The sequence below is a fragment of the Bufo gargarizans genome, chromosome 4 (assembly GCF_014858855.1).
Source record: "Bufo gargarizans isolate SCDJY-AF-19 chromosome 4, ASM1485885v1, whole genome shotgun sequence".
In the NCBI taxonomy this organism is placed as follows: domain Eukaryota; kingdom Metazoa; phylum Chordata; class Amphibia; order Anura; family Bufonidae; genus Bufo; species Bufo gargarizans.
The window spans coordinates 381123539-381151118 of NC_058083.1; the positions used below are offsets into that span (position 1 = coordinate 381123539).

Here is a 27580-nt window from a genome sequence, read left to right on the forward strand (position 1 = left end):
AGCACCACACACTATACAGTGCCCCACAGTATATAGTAGAGCAGTATAGCAGCCCACAGTATACAGCACCTCACGGTATACAACACCTCACTGTATACAGCACCCCAAACTATACACGATACAGCCCCCCACACTATACAGTACAGCAGTATAGCACTCCACACTATACCGCACCCACAGTATACAGACCCCCACAGTATACAGTACAGCAGTATAGCCCCCCCACACTATACAGGCACCCCTCACTATACAGGCCCCCCACAGTATACAGCCCACCACACAGTATACAGGCCCCACCACAGTATACAGCCCACCCCCCACAGTATACAGCCCACCACACAATATACAGCCCACCACACAATATACAGCCCACCACACAATATACAGTCCATTACACAATATACAGCCCACCACACAATATACAGCCCACCACACAATATACAGCCCACCACACAGTATACAGCACCCACTATACAGTAGTTTACAGTATATTAACATAACAGCCCCTGTCATCTTTTTCTGATGTAATCTTTACACAAAAAAGCTCCGCAGTTAACTTCTGCAACATTCTGTAGGACCTGTGATGACCTCATAGCCATGTGACCAGTAATTGCTAGGTTACTGGTCACATGGTAATGATGTCATTAAGGTCCTAGATCACAACTCATTAAGGTCCTAGATCATTAACACAGTACGATCATGATGCCTGTGTAGCCGACAGCCTGACACCTGGGGCAGTAGCTAGCAGGGCTCAAGAGGCAGCTGCCTTGGGCCCCCCAGGAGCAACTTGGCCCAGGGCACCTGCCCCTTTTGCCCCTTGGTAAAGACGACCCTGGCCACACCCACAACAGACCATGTGACACAGAAGCTACCAGGTGCAAAAGAATGTTACCAACAAAATGAAGTGGCACATTCCATACACATAAGGACAAAAACTCACTGAGAAAAGTGGCCTAAACGGGTGGAAATGCTCCAAACCCAGACACTGTAGCGTGTCTATAACCGGGTGAGCAATTCCTCCGCATTCGATTTGTGTGTGTGTATATATATTTTTTCATCTGCACAATGTATCACTTTGTGTAAGATGTTCATGTGGCGCATGCGGTCCGCCCCGGCATCCTCCATTGTACGCATTTTTTGCTGGGGAATCGCCGTTGTCTGCGGACCACATGCGGAGGAATTGCTCCCCCAGTTATAGACACGCTACAGTGTCTGGGTTTGGAGCATTTCCACCTGTTTAGGCCACTTTTCTCAGTGAGTTTTTGTCCTTCATTTTGTTGGTAACATTCTTTTGCACCTGGTAGCTTCTGTGTCACATGGTCTGTTGTGGGTGCGGCTCACAGCTTTATTCTACCTCACAGTGCATTGGTGATATCACTATGGAGGCATGTGAGAGCCTGGCTGTGAGGTAATTTCTAGCATTGTTTAGTGGTAGGACCCCATGCGTGCTGAGACTCCGTGACGTGGTGCATGAGGGGCTCCGTTATGTACCTGACTGGAAGATATTGGCAAAGTTCTCAGCTTTTAACATCGGCTTGAGGAATTGGCTAGTATTGTCAGTTGCGTATCATTTTGGTGCATTTTCTGCAGTGATTTGTGTGTATATATATTTTTTCATCTGCACAATGTATCACTTTGTGTAAGATGTTCATGTGGCGCATGCGGTCCGCCCCGGCATCCTCCATTGTACGCATTTTTTGCTGGGGAATTGCCGTTGTCTGCGGACCGCATGCGGAGGAATTGCTCCCCCAGTTATAGACACGCTACAGTGTCTGGGTTTGGAGCATTTCCACCTGTTTAGGCCACTTTTTTCAGTGAGTTTTTGTCTTTACGACACATTCAAACCTATAGTGTGTGTGGGGGGGGGGGGGGCCTCAATTACGCCACTGCCCCTAGGGTTAACAAAATACACTTAGCAGCTTGCCATTTGTATTTAGGACAATCAGACAAAGTAACTTGTCAGTCCTGGATCTCACTTCCAAAATTCCAAATTCCATTGTGCTGCTATCCTTCCATAATGGGGTTGTATCACCTCCTCATTTTAGTCCTCAGTGCACGGCTCCCAGGGCACTTCCTGAGCTGCAGTGGGGGAGGTGCCTCTGCTGTGAGTGATGCAGCAGGCAAGCAGTGCTAGTATAAAATAATTCCGACTCTTGCCTTTACGTGCACACTCCTGAAGCCGCTAGCGGTCTCAGTGGAGCAGACTTTGCACAGATTGTGACAACCAATGATAAGAGGTTGCTGCGATCTGTTCCTTATAGGAAATGACAGTGGAGATCGAGAGGTGGGCGGGAATGGGAGCTAATGCGCATGCTTGCGTTCCCGTGCGTGCTCGCTCCATCAATTCCCGGCTACCACAAAGGCTGGCTTTTTTCTTGCTGTACACAATTGCGGCTGCTGCTGCATTGCAGCGGTGGCCGTAACCCCTACAGAAGAGCAGTCTATAAAGAAGAAAAAGAAAGAAGATAGTGGGGACCAGAGCCATTACTGCTAATTCATTTACATTAGTAAGTTACTTATATAAATGTTATAAAGATAATAAATATAACTTGATGAGGTGAGACAACCCCTTTAATTTCTTCTTGATTCAACATATCCCAGTCTGTGTGGCGTGAAATGATCCGCTTTTCAGGAGATGGATACAGGGGTGTAGCCCCCCACAGAAAGGGAATCTAGGGTCTGAGGTTGAAGGCATAGAGATAACACCAGACGCTGACATTACAGCGGCAAAGGTATTTGGTTCAGGTAATATTTTTTGGGTGTTATCAAAATAAAGGACGTGATTAGGCAAATAGAGACTGTGGTAAGGTATTGCACGATACCATATGACACCTGCACTTGGCGGATTTAAGTAATTACAGTACAGTTCCATCCACAATTAATATTCTCTTTGTAAATGTTCTGATGGCTTCTGATTCCTGAGGAGTTTCCCACCTAGTCATCATTGCCCCTCACTTCTGCAGTCATTTGGAGCCTTTATAGCAAAAGACAATAAATTAAAAGCCAAGATCACACCCCAAAATGAATTCTGATCCAGACCAGATCGCTAAACGAATACTCTAGACTAGAACCCTAAATAAATTCAGACCCTAGACAGGAACTCTTAACAAATTGCAGACACTCAATTTTTTTTTTGACAACCTTCATACAGTTCATGGTTCATGATTTCAGTACTGCAGAGAATGTATGACATAGACCAAAGAATAAAGCTACAAGTATCTGGCAGGTAGCCAAAGATAAATAGTTGAAGAATAACGATAATTTTTTCTTAATGTTACACAGTGTACAGTATGTACATAGTAATGACTGGGGAACCTCAAATGTAGTGGCCTGCACTTTCTCCAGACCTGAATCCCATTGAAAACCTATGGGATCAGCTGAGTTGCTGTGTAGAGGCTTGTAACTCTGTACTCCAGAACCTCAATGACCTGAGGGCCGCCAAGAAGAGTGGGATGCCATGTCTCAGTAGACAATAAGTCGACTTGTGAACAGCATGAGACGTCGTTGTCAAGCTGTAATTGATGCTCAACGTCACATGACAAGTTATTGAGACATTGACAATTTTTGTGGGGGTATACCCATCACTGTTATTGGCTTTTGTTTCAATAAATTGTTTGAGATGAGGAAATCATTATTGCATGCTTCTATTTAAATGCCCTACTTTCATGATATATCACAGTGGTGTGAACATTTTACATTTTCCCTAAATTTCACCTGAAAATCAAATATCCCTAACTTTTTTTGAGTAGTATAGATACATTATCTCACAAACCTGAGCACACCCCTCACATTTTTGTAAATATTTTATTATATTTTTTCATGGGACAACCCTGAAGATATGACACTTTGATACAATGTAAAGTAGTCAGTGTACAGCTTGTATAACAGTATGCCCTCAAAATAATTTAACAAAAAGCAATTAATGTCTAAACTGCTGGCAACAAAAGTGAATACACCCCTAAGTGAAAATTGCCAAATTGTACCCAAAGCGTCAATATTTTGCATGCCCATCATTATTTTCCAGCACTGCCTTAACTCTCTTGGGCATGGAATTCACTAGAGCTTCACAGGTTGCCACTGAAATCCTCTTCCACTCCTCCATGACGACATCATGGAGCTGGTGGATATTAGAGACCTTGCGCTCCTCCACCTTCCATCTGAGAATGCCCCACAGATGCTCAATAGGGTATAGGTCTGGAGACATGCTTGGCTAGTCCAGCATCTTTGCTCTGAGTTTCTTTAGCAAGGCAGTGGTCATCTTGGAGGTGTGTTTGAGGTCATTATCATGTTGGAATACCGCATTATTAACAGATTATTACAGCTTCTAATTCAGTTAATTGTAACTGCATAAATGCCTATGCACTGAGAATCCCCTAGCGGTGGCTGCAGACATACAGCTTTGTAATAGAAGGGAAGCACAGAATTAATGTACCTTTGCGATTTCTCAATTTGATTGAATAGATAAAAATAAATCAATTGAATTGTTAATTGATTTCCAATTAAAAAAGAAAAAAAATGCCTAACATACCTGATCTAAAAATGTCTGCTCGCCAGTAATGATTTACTTAAATAGGATTACTGGAGCTCCTTGATCCATGACAAGACGGAGTCGTTTACTCTGCCATTTGATATGTGTGTTTGGGATGCTATTGCACCTTTACTACACAGGAGAGTTAATGATTGCCTTTTCATTCATACAAGTTGTAATTCATTATTAACTTATGTTTACTTAGATTAATTGAATGTGTACCTTGGGCTTCATGATCTTCTAGTCTTTATTCCCATAGAACGCCAATCGCAACCCTCTCTGGCACCACTTGGAATGTAATCTAAATCTACGGTATATAACATTGTGTATAATATATCACATTACAATAGATTAACAAATGCCAGATTTGTTTTATAAGGTACAGTGTTGTAGGATGACCTGACCTAGCCATGGTAACTCAACCGACTTCCAAACTGCTAGCAAACTGTTGGTATCACCAGGGAACTTGCAGCCAGCCATACAATTCACCTTGCATGACTCCAGCAGATCACCGCCATAGGCTTCAGGCCTAGTAGGCCTGAGGCCTATGCGGTAGTGAAATCCCGGTGCAGGTGGGCGTGATGACATCAATATCAACTGTGATGTGTGCACGCCTGAATCATCCCGCCTTCCTCTGCGAGCAAGCGCCTGGCCCTGGAAATAGGTGAGTATTTTAGCTTTTAATTTTTTATTTATTTCATGTGCCTACTTTGGGGGATATGTGGGGGGACGCACACAGGAGGACATATTAGTGAAGAGACATCAAGTACATGGGGGGGGGTGAATAAGATGGCTGTGTGGGGCCAAATTATTATGGAAGGGACTACTATATGGGGGCAAATTACTATGTGGGGGCAGTGTGGGGGAAACTATTGTGTGGGGGCAGTGTGGGGGAAATTGCTATATGGGGCAGTGTGGGTGAAATTACTATGTGGGGACAGTGTGGGGAAATTGCTATGTGGGGGCAAATTACTATATTGGGCAGTGTGGGGGAAATTACTATGTGGGGGCAGTTGTCACAACCAGACAGCTGAGAAGCTCTGACAGAAGCCTTTCAGAACCTCCTCCTTGAGTTTTCTTTGTTGTGGTATTCAGTTCCTCATCTCGTTAGCCTCTCTCAGCTGTCATGTAGTTGGACTGATTGCTTCCCTTTAAATTCCTCCCCATAATGCTTTACTGGGCGGCTTATACTTCTTCCTGGAGTGTGTGTGCATGCTGATCCTGTTTCACATTCTGCTACAAAGTTAAGTGCTGTACATTTATCTGTTATTTTCTGTTTGCTGGATCCCAGGCGACCCTGACTCCCTCCGTGTCTGGTGTAGTCGAGGTACGTGGATATGCAACCATCCACCTTTGGGATCTTTGCATAGGCTGAGCAGCCAGGAAAAGTGCTAGGTCTTGTGCAGGGGTCTCCCTTTTGGTTCCTTAGCTTTGGATCCAGTGAGTCATATATGCATGTTGCTTTGTCTTGTTTCCTGTACACCGTCCGTGACATTATAAGCCACCCAAAACCGTCTCAAGCATGGATCCGGTTTCACTTTTGGCTGAACGCTTCCAGGGTCTTTCATTGGAGGTAGCTGATCTCCGTAAGACTTTTTCTAAGCTTCAAGTGACCGGTTCAGCTTGCGTTCATGGAGTTTGTTCTGAGCCTAAGATCTCGCTTCCGGATACGTTCTCCGGGGGTAGTGAGAATTTTGTGCGTTTTAGAGAGGCTTGCAAACTCCATTTTCGCCTTCTTCCCCATTCCTCTGGTGATGAGGAATGGAGGGTGGGGATCATTATATCGCTGCTCAGGGGTAACGCTCAGTCTTGGGCCTTTTTGCTGCCGGAGGGGGCACGGCCTCTCCGTTCAGTGGATTAATTATTTTTAGCCCTGGGTCAGATATATGATGATCCGGATTGTATTGCTCTACGTCTATTATGCCAGGGTAAACAATCCGCAGAGATATACTGCTCAGAATTTCGGAGATGGGCAGCTGATACTGGTTGGAATGATGCTGCACTCCGAAGTCAATTTTGCCATGGTCTTTCAGAGGGATTGAAAGATGCTTTTGCCTTTCATGAGAGGCCTATTTCCTTGGACTCTGCTATGTCTCAGGCCGTTCGTATTGACAGGCGTCTTAGAGAGAGAGGAGAGATATCTCCTTCCTGTCATACTCAGTCCCAGGACAGTGCAGCGGTCTCATTCTGTGCGCAGGGGTCTCGGTCGCTGTCAGCCCCTTCTGAGCAGGAGCCCATGCAGCTGGGGTTGATTGCTTCTGACAATAGAAGATTCAGCTCGCATGGGAGGGTTTGTTTTTGTTGTGGAGGTATAAATCATTTGGCAAATGTTTGTCCCTCTAGGAGATTCAGGCAGTTTTCTGGGAGTAATAAAGAAACAAACAGGAACAAATCTTTTAAAAATGTTCTGTCTGTTACTATTGGCAGGGTTGAGGCGGAAATTGAAGGTTTTCCGTTTGCTTGTAGTTCCCGTTTTGTCCTGCCTGCTAGGGTGGCGCTAGAGAGCAAGAGCATTTTTTGTGAGATTTTTGTGGATAGTGGAGCAGCTGTCAATCTCATTGATAATCAATTTGCAATAACTCATGTTTCCAGGTGTGCACTTTGGGAAAGGATATTCCTGTTTTTGCTATTGATTCCGCTCCACTTTCTCAGAAATCATTAAAGGGCATAGTTCACAATATCCGTTTAATTGTGAGTGATGCTCATGTTGAGGATGTGTCATGTTTCGTCCTTAGCGGTTTGCCTACTCCTCTAGTGTTGGGGCTACCCTGGCTCACTAAACATAACCCCACCATTGATTGGCAAGCGAGGCAAATAAATGGTTGGAGTGACTTTTGCAGAGAGAATTGCCTCACAACATCTGTTTCTGAGGTTGCTACTAAGACTGTACCATCTTTTCTCTCTGAATTTTCGGATGTCTTCTCTGAGAGTGGAGTTCAGGATTTGCCCCCGCACAGGGAGTACGATTGCCCTATTAATTTCATCCCAGGCGCCAAGCTGCCTAAATCTCGTTTATACAATCTTTCCCAACCTGAGAGGATCGCTATGCGTGCTTATATCTCTGAGAGTCTGTGAAAAGGACACATACGACCCTTGAAGTCACCTGTTGCCGCTGTTTTTTTCTTTAAGAAAAAAGATGGTTCTTTAAGACCTTGTCTGGATTTCAGGGAGCTGAACAGTATCACTATTCGTGACCCTTATCCGCTTCCTCTGATCCCGGACCTGTTGTTGGGGCTAAAGTCTTTTCCAAATTAGATCTAAGAGGGGCATACAAACTGGTCAGGGTCAGAGAAGGAGACGAATGGAAGACGGCCTTCAATACCCCTGAGGGCCATTTAGAGAATTTGGTTATGCCTTTTGGTTTGATGAATGCCCCAGCCGTTTTTCAGCATTTCGTGAACAGCATTTTTTATCATTTGATGGGAGAATTTGTATTAGTGTATTTGGATGACATTTTGATTTTTTTCTCCTGATTTCAAAACTCATAAGGAACATTTACGTCAGGTCTTGCTCATCCTGCGGGAGAATAAATTATATGCGAAACTGGAAAAATGTGTGTTTGCGGTTCCAGAAATTCAATTTCTGGGGTTTCTTCTCTCCACTTCTGGTTTTCGCATGGACCCCGAGAAGGTCCGCGCTGTGCTTGAGTGGGAGCTTCCTGAGAATCAGAAGGCGCTGATGCGTTTTTTGGGCTTTGCCAATTATTACAGGAAGTTTATTTTGAATTATTCCTCTATTGTTAAACCACTCACTGATATGACCAGAAAGGGGGTAGATTTTTCTTCTTGGTCAGTAGAGGCGCGTAAGGCTTTTTCTAATATCAAGGAGAGTTTTGCTTCCGCTCCCATCTTGGTGCAACCTGATATTTCTTTACCCTTCATAGTTGAGGTTGATGCTTCTGAGGTGGGTGTGGGGGCGGTCTTGTCTCAGGGTTCCTCTCCTGCCAAATGGCGACCGTGTGCCTTTTTCTCGAAAAAACTCTCCTCCGCAGAGAGAAATTACGATGTGGGAGATAGGGAATTGTTGGCCATCAAGTTGGCTTTTGAGGAATGGCGCCACTGGCTAGAGGGAGCCAGACACCCTATTACCGTATTTACTGACCATAAAAATCTGGCCTACTTGGAGTCAGCCAAGCGTCTGAACCCGAGACAGGCCAGATGGTCTTTGTTCTTTTCTAGGTTTAATTTTGTTGTCACATTCCGCCCTGGAGTTAAGAGGTGAAGGCAGATGCCCTGTCACGTTGTTTTCCGGGAGGCGGGAATTTTGAAGAAAAATTTTGGCTGAAGGTGTGGTGGTCTCTGCTCTTTTTTCAGAATTGGAGGCAGAGGTGCAGGCAGCCCAGTCAGAGGCTCCTGATCTTTGTCCTCCTGGGAGGTTGTTTGTGCCTCTCGCTTTAAGACACAAGATTTTTAAGGAACACCACGATACGGTCCTTGCTGGGCACCCGGGGGCAAGAGCCACACTGGATCTCATCTTTCGGAGATTCTGGTGGCCTGCGCTTCGTAAGTCGGTTGAGGGTTTTGTGGCAGCCTGCGAGACTTGCGCTCATGCCAAAGTCCCTCATTCACGGCCATCAGGTCCTCTCCTTCCCTTACCCATTCCTTCCCGTCCTTGGACACATCTGTCCATGGACTTCATAACGGACCTGCCTCGTTCCTCGGGGAAGACTGTGATTCTGGTGGTGGGGGACCGTTTTAGCAAAATGGTGCATTTCATCCCTTTTCCTGGTTTGCCCAATGCTAAGACGCTGGCGCAGGCATTTATTGATCACATTGTCAAATTGCACGGTATTCCTTCAGACATAGTCTCTGATAGGGGCACGCAGTTTGTTTCCAGATTCTGGAAGGCTTTCTGTTCTCTCTTGGGGGTTCGGTTGTCATTCTATTCTGCTTTCCACCTGCAGTCGAATAGCCAGACAGAGCGCGTCAATCAGAATCTGGAGACATATCTGCGCTGTTTTGTGGCGGAGAATCAAGAGGATTGGTGTTCTTTTTTGTCCCTTGCTGAGTTTGCTTTAAATAACCGTCGTCAGGAGTCCTCTGATAAGTCACCATTTTTTGGTGCATATGGGTTTCATCCGCAGTTTGGGACTTTCTCGGGAGAGGGGTCTTCTGGTTTACCTGATGAGGACAGATTCTCCTCGTCTTTGTCATCTATTTGGCAAAAGATTCAGGATAATCTAAAGAGCATGAGTGAGAGATATAAGCGTGTGGCAGATAAGAGACGTGTGCTTGGTCCGGACCTGAATGTTGGTGATCTGGTGTGGTTGTCTACCAAGAATATCAAATTGAAGGTTCCCTCATGGAAGTTGGGTCCTAGGTTTATTGGGCCTTACAAAATCCTGTCTGTCATCAATCCTGTTGCCTACCATCTTGATCTTCCTCAGACTTGGAAGATCCATAATGTTTTTCATAAGTCCTTATTGAAACCTTATGTTCAACCCATTGTACCCTCGCCTTTGCCTCCTCCTCCGATTATGGTTGATGGGAATCTTGAATTTCAGGTCTCTAGGATTGTGGATTCTCGTCTTGTCCACGGTTCTCATCCGTACCTTGTTCATTGGGAGGGTTATGGTCCTGAGGAGAGGATGTGGGTCCCAGTGACGGACATTAAGGCCTCTCGTCTCATCAGGGCTTCCCATAGGTCCCATCCTGAGAAGGTGGGTTCTGAGTGTCCGGAGTCCACTCGTAGAGGGAGGGGTACTGTCACAACCAGACAGCTGAGAAGCTCTGACAGAGGCCTTTCACAACCTCCTCCTTGAGTTTTCTTTGTTGTGGTATTCAGTTCCTCATCTCGTTAGCCTCTCTCAGCTGTCATGTAGTTGGACTGATTGCTTCCCTTTAAATTCCTCCCCATAATGCTTTACTGGGCGGCTTATACTTCTTCCTGGAGTGTGTGTGCATGCTGATCCTGTTTCACATTCTGCTACAAAGTAAAGTGCTGTACATTTATCTGTTATTTTCTGTTTGCTGGATCCCAGGTGACCCTGACTCCCTCTGTGTCTGGTGTAGGGAGCCGGTGGTCGTGTCCCCTCACTATTGTAGGGTGTTCAGGGGTTATATAGTCGAGGTACGTGGATATGCAACCATCCACCTTTGGGATCTTTGCATAGGCTGAGCAGCCAGGGAAAGTGCTAGGTCTTGTGCAGGGGTCTCCCTTTTGGTTCCTTAGCTTTGGATCCAGTGAGTCATATATGCATGTTGCTTTGTCTTGTTTCCTGTACACCGTACGTGACAGCAGTGTGGTGGAAATTACTATGTGGGGGCAGTTTGGGGCAAATTAGTATATAGGGGCAGTGTGGGGCAAATTACTATGTAGGGGAAATTACTGTGTGGGAGCAAACTACTATATGGGGCAGTTTGGGGGAAATTACTGTGTGGGGGAAAATTACTATGGGGGGATTACTATGTGGGGGCAGTGTGGTGGAAATTACTATATGGGGGTGTTGCTATTGGGGAGGCAATTATATTACTTTTGGGGACACTATACAGGGATTATTGCCTGGAGCACAATAGAGGGTTGTATTATTACTCAAGGCACTCTAGGGGACATTATAGCTGCTGTGGACACTATAGGATCATTTGGGGTAATTTATCAAACTGGTGTAAACGTCTGGCTTAGTTGCCCATAGCAGCCAATCAGGTTCCACCATTCATTTTTGACAGCTCTTTTGGAAATCCAGTTCTACTTTACACCAGTTTGATATTAGGATCACTATTTTTTCAGCAGTTTAGTACCTGGGGCATTAGGGAGCACAACGGGCACAGTATTGGGAGTGGCAGCAGGATGACACTGTGAGGACACCAGGATGGGGGGGGGGGGGGGGGGGGGGGTTGAATGAAAAATTGAGAAATCTAACGTGTCTGTGTTACAAACTGTAGAGACGAGATTTGGCTGAAAGAATTTGCCATGGTGGTCTGGGTCAAACAGAGGAGAAGAGGAAAGAGAAGGTCTACATGACATGCGATGTCACTGGATGTAAGAGCTATGTGGTGCTGTATTCTCCTCCATGTCTTTTTTATTATAATTATATGTATTTTAAATTTGGCAACCAATTTGGGGTCTTTTTTGTAGTCTGAAGATGTCATATGGCCTAGGAAGAGACTGTGGCGCTCATGAAGCACCGCAGCCTCTTAAAAAATAAAAAAATAAAAAAAATAAACTAAAATGGAGGGAGGGGCCCAAGTTGGGTAGACAGCCCCGGGCCTATCATGCACTTAATCCGCCCCTGCATACAGTAGTATGCTGCAGTAAGGCAGCCGGAAAAGAAAAACTGATACTTGACAGAAACCTGACCAAGCTATCATAAACCACTAGAGAAAAAGGAATCTGTCAAATGGATCACATGACAGATCAGTCGTAACCATTATGCCTCCTGGCTCTGTTAAAGGGCTTCTGTCACCCCACTAAACCATTTTTTTTTTGTTTACTTATAATCCCTATACTGCGATTTATGCCTACATAATTTAATTAATCATTTTGGTCCAGTAGATTGTGTTAAAAACATGCTTTTAACCGCCTCCGGACCGCCTAACGCAGATGTGCCCCATATAGACTCCCTGATCACCCCCCTGTCATTGATCACCCCCCTGTCATTGATCACCCCCCTGTCAGGCTCCGTTCAGACGTCCGTATGATTTTTACAGATCTACGGATACATGGATCGGATCCGCAAAACACATACAGACGTCTGAATGGAGCCTTACAGGGGGGTGATCAATGACAGGCGGGTGATCACCCATATAGATTCCCTGATCACCCCCCTGTCATTGATCACCCCCCTGTAAGGCTCCATTCAGATGTCCGTATGATTTTTACGGATACATGGAAAACACATACGGACGTCTGAATGGAGCCTTACAGGGGGGTGATCAATGACAAGGGGGTGATCACGCATATAGACTTCCTGATCATTTCCCTGTCATTGATCACCCCCCTGTAAGGCTCCATTCAGACATCCGTATGATTTTTACGGATCCTCGGATACATGGATCGGATCCGCAAAACGCATACGGACGTCTGAATGCAGCCTTACAGGGGGGTGATCAATGACAGGCGGGTGATCACCCATATAGATTCCCTGATCACCCCCTGTCATTGATCACCCCCCTGTCATTGATCACCCCCCTGTCAGGCTCCATTCAGACGTCCGTATGATTTTTACGGATCCACGGATACATGGATCGGATCCGCAAAACGCATACGGACGTCTGAATGCAGCCTTACAGGGGGGTGATCAATGACAGGGGGGTGATCACCTCATATACACTCCCTGATCACACCCTGTCATTGATCACCCCCTGTCATTGATCACCCCCCGTCATTGATCACCCCCCTGTAAGGCTCCATTCAGACGTCCGTATGCGTTTTGCGGATCCGATCCATGTATCCGTGGATCCGTAAAAATCATACGGACGTCTGAATGGAGCCTTACAGGGGGGTGATCAATGACAGGGGGGTGATCACCCCATATAGACTCCCTGATCACCCCCCTGTCATTGATCACCCCCCCTGTAAGGCTCCATTCAGACATTTTTTTTGGCCCAAGTTAGCGGCAATTTTTTTTTTGTTTTTGTTTTTTCTTACTAAGTCTCATATTCCACTAACTTGTGTCAAAAAATAAAATCTCACATGAACTCACCATACCCCTCACGGCATCCAAATGCGTAAATTTTTTTTGACATTTATATTCCAGACTTCTTCTCACGCTTTAGGGCCCCTAAAATGCCAGGGCAGTAAAAATACCCCACATGTGACCCCATTTCGGAAAGAAGACACCCCAAGGTATTCCGTGAGGGGCATATTGAGTCCATGAAAGATTGAAATTTTTGTCCCAAGTTAGCGGAAAGGGAGACTTTGTGAGAAAATACCCCCCCAAAAAAAATTTCCGCTAACTTGTGCCAAAAGAAAAAAATTCTATGAACTCGCCATGCCCCTCATTGAATACCTTGGGGTGTCTTCTTTCCAAAATGGGGTCACATGTGGGGTATTTATACTGCCCTGGCTTTTTAGGGGCCCGAAAGCGTGAGAAGAAGTCTGGGATCCAAATGTCTAAAAAATGCCCTCCTAAAAGGAATTTGGGCCGCTTTGCGCATCTAGGCTGCAAAAAAGTGTCACACATCTGATATCGCCGTACTCGGGAGAAGTTGGGCAATGTGTTTTGGGGTGTCATTTTACATATACCCATGCTGGGTGAGATAAATATCTTGGTCAAATGCCAACTTTGTGTAAAAAAATGGGAAAAGTTGTCTTTTGCCAAGATATTTCTCTCACCCAGCATGGGTATATGTAAAATGACACCCCAAAACACATTCCCCAACTTCTCCTGAGTACGGCGATACCAGATGTGTGACACTTTTTTGCAGCCTAGGTGGGCAAAGGGACCCACATTCCAAAGTGCACCTTTCGGATTTCACCGGTCATTTTTTACAGATTTTGATTGCAAACTACTTCTCACACATTAGGGCCCCTAAATTGCCAGGGCAGTATAACTACGCCACAAGTGACCCCATTTTGGAAAGAAGACACCCAAGGTATTTTGTGATGGGCATAGTGAGTTCATGGAAGTTTTTATTTTTTGTCACAAGTTAGTGGAATATGAGACTTTGTAAGAAAAAAAAAAAATATCATCATTTTCCACTAACTTGTGAAAAAAAATAAAAAGTTCTATGAACTCACTATGCCCATCAGCGATTACCTTAGGGTGTCTACTTTCCGAAATGGGGTCATTTGTGAGGTTTTTCTACTGTCTGGGCATTGTAGAACCTCAGGAAACATGACAGGTGCTCAGAAAGTCAGAGCTGCTTCAAAAAGCGGAAATTCACATTTTTGTACCATAGTTTGTAAATGCTATAACTTTTACCCAAACCATTTCTTTTTACCCAAACATTTTTTTTTTATCAAAGACATGTAGAACAATAAATTTAGCGACAAATTTATATATGGATGTTGTTTTTTTTTGCAAAATTTTACAGCTGAAAGTGAAAAATGTAATTTTTTGGCAAAAAAATTGTTAAATTTCGATTAATAACAAAAAAAAGTAAAAATGTCAGCAGCAATGAACTACCACCCAATGAAAGCTCTATTAGTGAGAAGAAAAGGAGGTAAAATTCATTTGGGCGGTAAGTTGCATGACCGAGCGATAAACGGTGAAAGTAGTGTAGTGCAGAAGTGTAAAAAGTGGCCTGGTCCTGTCGATCAACATGCGGAGGGGGCGTCTTTAGGATCGGAGGATGCGGCTGCTACCAGCAAGTAGCCGCCCTACTTGCTGGTAGCAAGGTAATTTGCATATTTTAAAAGCATGTTTTTAACACAATCTACTGGACCAAAATAATGAATTAGATTATGTAGGAATAAATCGCAGTATAGGGATTATAAGCAAACAAAAAAAACCAAAAAAAACGGTTTAGTGAAGTGACAGAAGCCCTTTAGGAGCTTCTGTCCCAGATGCCATTAAAAAATCCCCAAAAGCACAGCATGCAACATGCCAGGAAACATGACGGAAACCTGACAGACCCCCCCCCCATAGTGAATTAGGACTTGGTGATTAATAAATTAATTTGATTAATTTGCCATTTTACAGCCCAATAATGTAGATTTTTTTGCCACTGTATCGACTTGGCTTGGTGTGTGCAGCAGGGACTGCCGTCACCTTCATATGCTGCGGTGTCGTGAATGGGAAACCGTAGCTGCCAAGGACTGGAACTGTATTGTCTTTAGTGATGAATCCAGGATCTGACATGGCTCCTTTTGTATTTTAATTGCAAAAAGGTCCACATGGGGGCTATAGAACATTAAACACAACCAATGAGTATATAAGGTTAAATATTGTAATGAAATTACATCAACAAAGCGCAAACATGATTAAATAATTAATTTTATTAACATCAAAATCTGAACATGATTGGCAAGACACATGTTAAAAATATTAAAAACAACTCTATGATGGTGGTCTGAAAATTGGATATAAGATACGAGAAACATGACACAAGAGTAAACAAACTGGTAGTACAATTACAAACAAAGCACAGGCCACCACCATACCCCAACGCACGTTTCACGGTCAGCTTTTTCCCTTGAAATGAACCCTTGAAAAAGCTGACTGTGAAATGTGCTTCAGGGCGTGGTGGCGGCCTGCTGTAACACAGGACTTTTTACTGCTGGTTGGTATGCTAAATGTGAACTGCTAATTATGTTAGGTTAACTATTATAGAGGGGTCATAGGCTCCTTTCGGAACCATGTGTATACTAAGCCTCTCTTTATTGTGGTAAGGTGAACAGAAAAGTGTATGGTAGAGTCCTGGAAGGGGTGTATATCCCACCCAGCTTACTCAACTGGGTGAGGTAAATAAAATCCAGAAGGTTAAAATGGTCTCAGCAATGTGTAGGTTGCTGAGACAGTTTTGTTAAGTTTATGGGCTGGATTTTATTGGACTGGGAGAAGGTAGGATTGGTAGAGGGACCTCCCCAGTCCACCCTATTCCGGGACAGGTTTTCCCCTAGCCTGAGGGATCCCAGCTGAAGCCAGCTGGGATCATCAAGGGGAAATAAAGCACAGTCCAGGCTGTGAGTCTGGGGAGAGTAATGCCTGGAGAAAGTCTGGGAAGCTGGCTGCCCTGCTGGCTAGAGAAGCCAAATTCTCTGTGTGAACGGTGTTCAATAGGTGAGTTAGGAACTTCACTGTATTAGCCAGGGCCCAGACAGGCAGGCGTTTATTTTGGTTTGGTTTATGTTTTTGTGGTGCTGAACCTTCACCTTACCCAGTGAGTTATAACTGGGGTGCCTGTATTGCCGGAGTGTTATAAATAAAGCAACGTTTGGACTTTAAACCTGTGGTCTGCAAGAGAATCTGTCATTGCCGCCCTGTAAGGTATACGTTAATGGCTTTTTTTTATTTTTTTATTGTACTACCAGTTTGTTTACTCTTGTATCCTGTTTTCAGACCACCTTCATATATTTTTTTTAAAATATTTTTTACTTGTTTGTGTCTTGCCGATCATGTTCAGATTTTTATGTTAATAAAATTAATTATTCAATCGTGTTTATGTTTTGTTGATGTGATTTCATTACAATATTTAACATTATATACCTTCATTGGTTGTGTCTCCTATTTTGTGTATGGGTTATTATTAGAGATGTCCCGAACTATTCGCCGGCGAACAGTTCCCGGGGAACATTGCTTGTTCGCCGCGGCGTGCGAACATATGCGATGTTCGGTCCACCCCCTATTTGTCATCATTGAGCAAACTTTGACCCTGTACATCACAGTCAGCAGACACATTCCAGCCAATCAGCAGCATACCCTCCCTCCCAGACCCTCCCACCTCCTATCAAAAAGCAAGGACAGCATCCATCTTAGATTCATTCGGAAGCTGCAGTCTTAGTGAGAGGAGGGACAGTGCAGCTGCTGCTAATTTAATAGGGAAATCGATAGCTAGGCTAGTGTATTCAGTGTCCACTCCAGTCCTGAAAGACTCATCTGATCTGCTGTAAGGACAGCACTCCAAAAAGCCCTTTTTAGGCCTAGTACATCAGTCTGCTTTATTTTTTTCCCTCTGTAATCTAATTGCAGTTGCCTGCCAGCGTGTGTGTCAGGCCCACAGCGTATACTGTGCCCACTTCCCCAGTGCCACCACTCATATCTGGTGTCACAGTAGCTTGCATTGTGTGTGTCAGGCCTACAGCGTGTACTGTGCCAACTACTGCCAGTGCACAGTGCCACCAGTGCCACTCATATCTGGTGTCACAGTAGATTACATTTAAAAAAACAACAACAATTTTGACTGTAATATAATTGCAGTTAGTTGCCTGCAAGTGTGTGTTTAAGGCCTACAGCATCAGCGTGTACTGTGGCAACTACTGCCAGTGCACAGTGCCCCTCATATCTGGTGTCATAGTAGATTACATAAAAAATAAATAAATAAATTGGACTGTAATATAATTGCAGTTAGTTGCCTGCAAGCGTGTGTGTCAGGTCTACAGCATGTACTGTGCCAACTACTGCCAGTGCACAGTGCCACCACTCATATCTAGTGTCACAGTAGCTTACACGCATAGTACAACTAATCTAAAAAAAATGACAGGCAGAGGCAGGCCACCCCGCAGGGGCCGTCGTGGTGCTGTGATTTCCTTTGGCCCTAGAATAATGCCCAGTGTTCAGAGGCCACGTACCCTGAAATCAAAAAGTTATGAGGACATAGTTGACTGGCTAACACAGGACACCCAATCTTCTGCAGCTTCCGCTCGGAACCTTGACGCACCATCCTCCTCCAGCTCAGCTTCGGGCACCTCTCAAGTTACCACTCGCCCGCCTGCCGCCACCACCAACACTAGCACAACAGCTACTTCACTTGTGCTAGTTGGAAGAAATGAGTGATGCGCAACCATTATTGCCAGAGGATGTAGATAACAGGGATAAGTCAGGCAGTATTACACACATGGACGTACAGTGCAATGATGATGATGTTGTACCCGCTGCTGCTTCCTTTGCTGAGTTGTCAGATACAAGTGAAGCGGTTGATGATGATGATGTGTCCGTTGATGTCACGTGGGTGCCTTCGAAGAGAAGACCAACAGGGGGAAAGTTCAGATGGGGAGACAGAGAGGAGGAGGAGGAGACGAGTTGGAAGCAGGGGGAGGTCGTCGCAAGGAGCTAGTGGCACAGTCAGACAGCATGTATCGGCATCCGGGGTCAGCCAGACAGCACGCCAATCAACACATGCTGTTGCCACCACCAGAATGCCATCATTACAAAGCTCAGCAGTGTGGCATTTGTTTTGTGTGTCTGCCTCTGATAACAACGATGCCATTTGCAACCTGTGCCAAAAGAAACTGAGTCGTGGGAAGTCCAACATCCACCTAGGTACAACTGCTTTGCGAAGGCACATGATCTCACATCACAAACGCCTATGGGATCAACACATGATGACGAGTACAAGCAGCACACAAACTCAAAGCCACCATCCTCCTCCTGGTCCAGCATCTTCAGCCACGTCAACCACTGCTGTCCTCCTTGCCCCCTCTCAGCCATCCACCACTCCGCCTCTCGCCTTGAGCAGTTCCTGCTCATCTGCCCACAGTCAGGTGTCTGTCAAGAAAATGTTTGAGCATAAGAAGCCAATGTCACAGAGTCACCCCCTTGCCCGGCGTCTGACAGCTGGCTTGTCGGAACTCTTAGCCCGCCAGCTTTTACTATACAAGCTGGTGGAGTCTGAGGCCTTCAAAAAATTTGTAGCTATTGGGACACCGCAGTGGAAGGTACCTGGCCGAAATTTCTTTTCACAAAAGGCAATCCCCAACCTGTACTCTATTGTGGAAAAGGAAGTCATGGCATGTCTGGCACACAGTGTTGGGGCAAGGGTCCATCTGACTACTGATACCTGGTCTGCAAAGCACGGTCAGGGCAGGTATATCACGTACACTGCGCATTGGGTCAACCTGCTGATGGCTGCCATGCATGGAATGCGTGGCTCTGCAGAGGAGTTGGTGACACCGCCACGACTTGCAGGCAGGCCTGCTGCCACCTCCTCTACTCCTCCTACTCTATCCTCTTCGCTAACCTCCTAGGCTGAGTCCTCTTCTGCTGCTGCGTCTTGCTCCACATCAACTGCACCCCCACAGCTCCCCAGGGGCTATTCCACATCCCAGATACGACAGTGTCACGTCGTCTTGGGGTTGACTTGCCTGAAAGCAGAGAGTCACACCGGACCAGCACTCCTGTCCGCCCTGAACGCACAGGTCGATCAGTGGATGACTCTGCACCAACTGGAGATCGGCAAAGTGGTGTGTGACAACGGAAGCAATTTGTTGGCGGCATTGAATTTGGGCAAGTTGACACATGTGCCGTGCATTGCACATGTGTTGAATCTGATCGTACAACGCTTTGTGCATAAGTACCCAGGCTTACAGGACGTCCTCAAGCAGGCCAGGAAGGTGTGTGGTCATTTCAGGCGTTCCTACACGGCCATGGCGCACTTTTCAGATATTCAGCGGCGAAACAACATGCCAGTGAGGCGCTTGATTTGCGACAGCCCGACACGTTGGAATTCAACATTCCTAATGTTCGACCACCTGCTCCAACAAAAAAAATCCGTCAACGAGTATTTGTATGACCGGGTGCTAGGACAGCCTCTGCGGAGCTGGGTATTTTTTTTGCCACGTTACTGGACGCTCATGCGCAATACCTGTAGGCTCATGCGTCATTTTGAGGAGGTGACAAACCTAGTCAGTCGCACCGAAGGCACCATCAGCGACATCATCCCATTTGTTTTCTTCCTGAAGCGTGCCCTGCGAAGAGTGCTGGATCAGGCTGTAGATGAGCGTGACGAGGAAGAGTTGTAGTCACCATCACCACCAGAAACAGCCTTATCAGCATCGCTTGCTGGACCTGTGGCAACGCTGGAAGAGGAGTCTGAGGAAGAGGAGTCAGAGGAGGAATGTGGCTTTGAGGAGGAGGAAGACCAACCACAGCAGGCATCCCAGGGTACTCGTTGTCACCTATCTGGTACCCGTGGTGTTGTACGTGGCCTGGGGGAAGAACAGACCTTCAGTGAGATCAGTGAGGACAAGGAACGGGACATGAGTAGCTCGGCATCCAACCTTGTGGAAATGGGGTCTTTCATGCTGTCGTTCCTGTTGAGGGACCCTCGTATAAAAAGGCTGAAGGAGAACGACCTGTACTGGGTGACCACGCAACTAGACCCCCTGTGTAAGCAGAAAGTGCCTGAAATGTTACTGAATTACCGGAAGTCGGAAAGGATGCAGCAGTTCCAAAACAAGTTAAAAAGTATGCTTTACACAGCGTATAAGGGTGATGTCACAGCACAACAGGAATCTAACAGGGGAAGAGGTGAAAGTAATCCTCCTCCTACCACGCCGGCAAGGACAGGATGCTTTACAGACGTGTTGTTGATGGAGGACATGCAGAGCTTTTTAAGTCCTACGCATCGCCACAGCCCTTCAGGGTCCACCCTCAGAGAAAGACTCGACTGACAGGTAGCAGACTACCTCGTCTTAACTGCAGATATCGACACTCTGAAAAGCGATGAACCCCTTGACTACTGGGTGTGCAGGCTTGACCTGTGTCCTGAGCTATCCCAATTTGCGATAGAACTTCTGGCCTGCCCCGCTTCAAGTGTCCTGTCAGAAAGGACCTTCAGTGCAGCAGGAGGTATTGTCACTGAGAAGAGAAGTCGTCTAGGTCCAAAAAGTCTAGATTACCTCACCTTTATTAAGATGAATGAGGCATGGATCCCAAAGGGACTGACAGTGGCCTATACATTTGACTAAAAAAGGCCCGGTGAGATGAAATGCCTTGGGCTAAAAATTGTCCACACGCTGCTGTATTTTATCTCTGCATGCCGGATGACTTGCGTGACTTCTCCGCCACCAACTAGGGTTCAAGCCGCAATGTTTTAGTGCACTTTCTGCCTGGAAAACATCCATTTTTCCGTCTGCTGCTACAGCACCTAATTTTTCAGGCATGTGTACATGCCTAATTTTTCTGGCCTCTGGTGCTGCACTGTGGCTGCAAAAACAAAACAAAAAAAAAGGCACATACATGTGTCAATTCCCCTTTGTGATCGTTACCTTGTTGTGGTGAAGGGGCTTGTGTATCACAATGAAGCGATCACCTCTGAGTGTGTTGGCAATGGCAATGTTGGCACACCCCAGATGATAAGGTCGTTGCTTCATTGTGAACAGACCAAAAGCGATCGGCTGGATAATTTTGCGTAGAAAAAACATTAATTTTCTTTGTGATCATCTAAGGTGATCATTAAAGCCTACTAGGCCAACAATGGGCCCACATTGCAGAATAATTGTTTTCTGGGTCACTTAACTGTCACTGAACTACCTCAGCACAACCATAGGCTTTGAAAAAACCCCATCGCCTGCAATCTCCCAAACGTGTGCGCACGAGCACAGTCATCACTACACCAAGATTGACGCATAGAGGAATAAAATTTATGTCATGAGTGTGTCAACTATTGACATCTCTTTGCCGTTGTCTAAAATCTATTTGATACACGTCCCCTGATAGGGGACGTAACAGGGATTAAACTGATAGGAGTGGTGTGTTAAGTAGTACTATTCCTATCTGGTGGCCCAGTACATTGCACGGCGCACGCGCAGTGCCACAAATTGGAAGTAGGAGGACCAACCAAGCATCTTTTTCCATCTCCCGGTTCCTAAGATCTATTCCATAGACCGGCCCCTGATAGGGGACGTAACAGGGATTAAACTGATAGGAATAGTACTACTTAACATACCACTCATATTGGGATTGCACAGTACATTGCATGGCGCACGCACAGTGCCCCAAATTGGAAGTAAGAGGACCGTCCAAGCATCTTTTTCTATCTTCCGGTTCCTAAAATCTATTCTATACACGTCCCCTGATAGGGGACGTAACAGGGATTAAACTGATAGGAATAGTACTACTTAACATACCACTCATATCTGGTAGCACAGTACATTGCAAGGCGTACGCGCAGTGCCCCAAATTGGAAGTAAGAGGACCGACCAAGCATCTTTTTCCATCTCCCGGTTCCTAAAAAAAATTCTGGAGCGTGCCCTGCGAAGAGTGCTGGATCAGGCCGTAGATGAGCATGAAGAGGAAGAGTTGTGGTCACCATCACCACCAGAAGCTGCCTTGTCGTTGTCGATTGCTGGACCTGCGGCAACGCAGAGAGAGGAGTTTGAAGAAGAGGAGTCAGAGGAGGAAGGTGGCTTTGAGGAGGTGGAAGACCAACCACAGCAGGCGTCCCAGGGGGCTTGTTGTCACCTTTCGGGGACCCTTGGTGTTGTATGCGGCTGGGTAGAGGAAGAGACCTTCAATGACGTCAGTGAGGACAAGGAACAGGACATGGCTAGCTTGGTATCCAACCTTGTGCAAATGGGGAGTTTGCGGTTGTGCAAATGGACTGTTTGCGGTTGTTTGCGGTGCGTTAAACGGGGAGTTTGGTCTGTCATAATTTGGTCTGTCACTGTGAAGCGGGCGTAACCCTTACACTACCTGATCGATACAACGTCATACCTGATGTTTTAAAGCACGTTATTCCATACAAGGAATGTTAGGTGATTTATGCCCTTTATGGATTAAAACCAGACTCTGCGTCAACTACGTAATTTTCCATGGGAAAGTCCCCTTGAAACAACTTTTTATTCACTATTGTGGCCAGAAAGAGTCCCTGTAGGTTTTAAAATTCACCTGCCTATTGAAGTCAATGGCGGTTCGCCCGTTCGCGAACATTTGCGGAAATTCGCGTTCGCCGTTCGCGAATGGAAAATTTTATGTTCGCGACATCTCTAGTTTTTCTTACTATATATGGGAAAGTGGATTTTGGTGTTCATGTAGAGTATTACAGTTATAATATAAATCTATACTAATAAAAGCCCTGTGTGCTTGCTCAGGGCTGGTGTCCGTGTGTGCCGATTATTGAAGTGCGCATGCGCGGCGCACCGGCCAATCAACACACGGCACACCACACACAGCCCGCACCGCACCCACATTGGGGGGGGGGGGGGGAAAGTGCAGGGAGCTGATGTCCCGTCACTCACCGCTCAGCTCCCCGTGCTCCTCCCCTCCTTCAAGCCTGCGGTGCTCTGAATGGTGAAGCAGGAAGACTTCTCCCCGCTCCACCATTCAGCCTGCAGGCACGGATCGTGCTGCCAGCAAGTGTGTAGGCGGAGCCTGCTGTCGGGAAATCTGCATAAGCCCCGGCCAACACGGTGCTGCAGAGCGATCTGTGTCTGCAGGGAAGAAAGGTATGTGAGCTACAGGAACGGGACAAGGTGAGTTAGTGTGTTTTTTTTATTATACAGAAGGGGCACAGAAGACTTTATCAGTGTGGAGGGGGCAACAGAGGACTTTATCAGTGTGGAGGGGACAACAGAGGACTTTATCACTGTGGAGGCGGCAACAGAGGACTTTATCACTGTGGAGGCGGCAACAGAGGACTTTATCACTGTGGAGGGGGCAACAGAGGACTTTATCACTGTGGAGGGGGCATAGAGCCAGAGAGAATTACTACAATGAAGTGGGAATTATTACTGTGAAGGGGCACTATGGAGATTTCTACTATGGAAGGGGCACAGAGGGCATAACCAGCACAGTGGGCATTACTACTATTAAGTGGGCACAAAGAGGGCATTACAACTGTGAAAGGGGCACAGAGAGGGCATAACTACTGTGAGGAGGCACACATCTGTACAAAACTACCGTGAGGGGGTACAATTTTTTTTTTAAGTAGGGGGGTGCCAGAGAAAGGACCTGCCCCAGGTGCCAGACACCCTAGGTACACCACTGGTGCTACAGCCCGACGAAAATAACCTGATAAATATTCATAAAGGGAGAGTGCAAACAAGACAGTAAAACATGATAATATATACCAACTGATGTCAGTATAACACGATAATACACCACTAGATGTCAGTATCTTATGTGACAAAAGCCCTGTGTGCGTGCTCAGGGCTGCGTGTGTGCCGATAATTGAACTGCGCATGCGTGGGCGGGTTACCAATCAACACACAACATTCCACTTGCAACCATGCTGCCCACACCAGTGCCAGACAGTGCCAGCAGTCTCAGCCATCAGTCAGTGCCACCAGCCACAGCCACCAGTCACACTGCCACCTGTGTCAGCCACCAGTCAGTGCCAGTTGTCAGTGCCACCAGCCACAGCCACAAGTCAGTGCCAGACATCTCAGCCATGAGTCGCAGCCAGCAGTCTCAGCCACAGTCAACGCTCAGTGCTAGCAGTCTCAGCCACAGCCACCAGTCAGTGCCAGCAGTCTCAGCTGCAGTCAGCAGTCTTGGCTACTGCCCGCAGTCTCAGCCACCAGTCTTACCCACCAGTCAGTGCCAGCAGTCTCAGCCACAGCCACCAGTCTCAGCCACCAGTCAGTGCCAGCAGTTAGTTCCCTTGCCATTTAATATAGACTGTTTCTACTAATGTTTATGCACTACTGTTCTAGCGCCCGTTATTGTAACGGGCTTAATGTCTAGTATTGATATAATATATACTTACTAATAATTATGTTGATCTGATCCATGAGTCCTTAGTCTGCATGAGGGTGAATATGGAGAGCTTGAGCAGGCAGCAGGTGATGGTCAGAAGGTCCGGCAAGCCTATAAAAGAAGAGGTAAACTGTCGGTGAGCATTCTCGAAGCTGGACACAGAAGAAACTACTCCTGCACTTCTCATCAACATGGAAGAATACTAATTTATAAGGTTGAATCACCAGGAGACGAAGACTGGCCGAGAAGATATCTTGCCTCAGAAAGTATCCCGGCAGCAGAGACTCCTTTTCCTGTTTCATGTGACATCAGTGGTCACATTGAGAATGAAGATAACGAAATGCCCCAGCGGCGTGTGCATCCACGATCCTCATTCAGCAGAGGAACCACCACAGAAGAGGGCAAGAAAGTTATGGCAAGCGTATGCACTACCCTCACATCAGAAAAAGAGCCAAAAGAAGACCCACAAGTCATCCGATATAGCAGGACGTCACAGAAGAAGTCCCAGAAGAGGATCCAGAAATAACTCTCCGGCCTCGTGCCATGTGACGCAGCAAGGAAATCAGGAACTGCCAGCTGTAACTGCCATAACAGGTGAGGTGAGGAACACTGTGATTTTGCCCAGTCAGAAAACTTTTATTGATAGTAATAACACAATATACTTTCCTAGAGTGGATAACAGGACAGGAGTTAGTGAAACATTTTTAAAAGAGGTATCATCCTGCCATGTTTCTCCTCTAGGATTCCATCTAAACAGAGAAAGGAAAAAAGTTGGAATGGGGAATATATTGATCTTACATCTCTACTTCCTACAAACAAAGAAAGCACAAAAAGTGATAAAAGAGACTAAAAAGATTAGGATAAAAAAAAGCATGCTTCTTTTAAATCCTTTTACACATGGATACAATCATTTTGTATACTGTATATGCGGCAGTGTTAGGCGAAAAAACACCCACATTTGTGCAGTGGTTTATTCCACCATTTAGACACCATTCTGGAGGCCCATCATAATTTTGGAGGCTCAGCTTGGTACTCTTATGACAAAATGTTTGGTCAAAAAATGGCTGTTTTCCCAAATCTATATTGGGGACAAAAATATGTAGGTTTCTGGCTTAATTTAATGCTACCACAAAGAAACACATTTCTTATAACAAAGCTATACCAACTGAACTAATGTCAAAAAAGGATTGTGCTTCTCTTACGAGAATCAGTGCAAATGGCTCTCCAATTGTAAGTACCGCCATGAATGCACTTTCCAAAAAATAGTGACCCCGCTGAACAAGATTAACATACTGGCTAAATCGTTACCAAAACAGGGAGAAAGCCAGTATGCTGATTAAAGGATTTAATACAGGATTTGACATACCACAATTTGATGGTCCAGGCTGCTAGACATTGCTAGAGAAACAATTCAAGCTGAACTAATTGCCGGATTTGCCGGTCCATTCACATCACCACCGTTCATGAATTTCTCCATTGGGAATAGTACCAAAAAAGGAAAACAACTCATACAGACTCATCCATCACATATCATACCCTAAAAGAAAATTCATAAAATGATTTATTTAGTAAAAACTGTTCAGCTGTCCATTACACAATATTTGATGATGCGTTAGTTTTATTAAGACAATTTGGTCAAAATTCACTATTAGTTAAAGCTGAAATTCAGTCCGCTTTTAGACTTTTACCAGTTAAGGCCTCATGCACATGGCCATTGTGCGGCCGTTCTGTGCAATGGGAACTGCAATTTGCGGTCCCCCAATGCACGGGCAACGTCCGTACGATGGCCGGGACGGATCGAGACCCATTCAACTTGAATGGGTCTGTGATCCGTCCACACCGCAAAAAAATAGAACGTGTTCTATTTTTTTGCGGCGCGGAGGCACAGACAGAAACGCCACAGAAGCACTCCGTAGTACTTCCATGGGGTTCCGTGCCTTCGTTCCGCAAATGAATGGGTCTGCATCCGTCATGCGGGGAGCACACTGCCGGTGCCTGCATATTGCGGACCCACTAATTCCGGGCCGCAATACGGCCACGGCCAGGGAACGGCATTGTGCATGAGGCCTAACTCTCTGGGTTTTCAATACGATAACTAATTTTACTTTGACCTGCCATTACCAATAGGTTTTTACACTCATGTGCATATTTTGAGGCATTCACCGCTTTCCTACAATGGATAGTAGAAACACAGATCGAATCGAAAGGCATCATACAACTTCAGATTCATGGGGAAAAAAATGAGTCAAGCGATTGTCTAACTATAATGAATTCTTTCAGACACATTGCACAGTACTTTAAGGGTCCATTCACACATCAGTGTGTGTTTTGCTTATCCACGGATCTGCGGATCCGCAAAACATGGAGAGCGGCATTAATTCTGTATTCTGCTGGCTGTGTTTCTGTATCTCCGTCCTCCCACCATAGAAACCTCTGGAAGTCTCTATCTTTATTCTTCATATGAAACTGGTGGAACATCTTTTCAACGTCACACATGACCGCTACGGGATAGTTTCTGAATCTACAGAGTACTCCAGGAAGAATGTTTGTAAGATCTGGTCCTTTTAGAAGATGATCGTTCAATGCAACACCATCGTACTTTGCTGAGCAATCAAATACTACTCTAATCTTATCTGGTTTCTTTGAGTGGTAGACACCTTGATTGTAGGCTGTACCACACTTCTCCTTCTTTAAGTTGATTAACTTTCTCTGCATGTCCTTCTTTGAGGATGCCTTCCATGAAGTTCAAATAATCATTCTTGAGTTTGGGATCTCTTCCCATCCTTTTCTTCAAACATTTCAATCTTGCTAGGGCAAGATTTCTGTTATTTTGAAGACGAGGCCGTTCTCTAAAGGGTAAAGGCATTTCAAGATGACCTTGTTGATTCTGCTGAATGCTTTCTTCTAGAGTGTGTATGAACTTTATGTCTTCTTGGGATACACTTTTCTTTAGAACTTATGTCTGCAAAGTCAGATTCAAGGATCTTGATTACTTTTGCTGGACTTACAGTTGGTAACTCTTGGACAGATATTCA

General features: G+C 45.6%; 1 protein-coding gene and 1 long non-coding RNA gene across 4 annotated transcripts in view; one reads left to right on the forward strand and one right to left on the reverse strand.

The window, feature by feature from the left end:
* LOC122934722 overlaps positions 1-24911 on the reverse strand; it is a 42503-nt gene extending 17592 nt beyond the window's left edge. For both annotated transcript variants that reach the window (XR_006388676.1, XR_006388677.1), the window contains exons 1-3: positions 24770-24911; positions 24556-24656; positions 4751-4835 (exon numbers count right to left, since the gene is read on the reverse strand). This is a non-coding gene — a long non-coding RNA (uncharacterized LOC122934722). The remainder of the gene's footprint in view (positions 1-4750; positions 4836-24555; positions 24657-24769) is intronic.
* The window catches only part of LOC122934721 (myelin and lymphocyte protein-like), a 199767-nt gene continuing 196961 nt past the window's right edge, over positions 24775-27580 (forward strand). For both annotated transcript variants that reach the window (XM_044290386.1, XM_044290387.1), the window contains exon 1: positions 24775-25139. In XM_044290386.1, the coding sequence (XP_044146321.1) occupies positions 24872-25139 (268 nt within the window). In that variant the 5' untranslated portion in view covers positions 24775-24871. The remainder of the gene's footprint in view (positions 25140-27580) is intronic.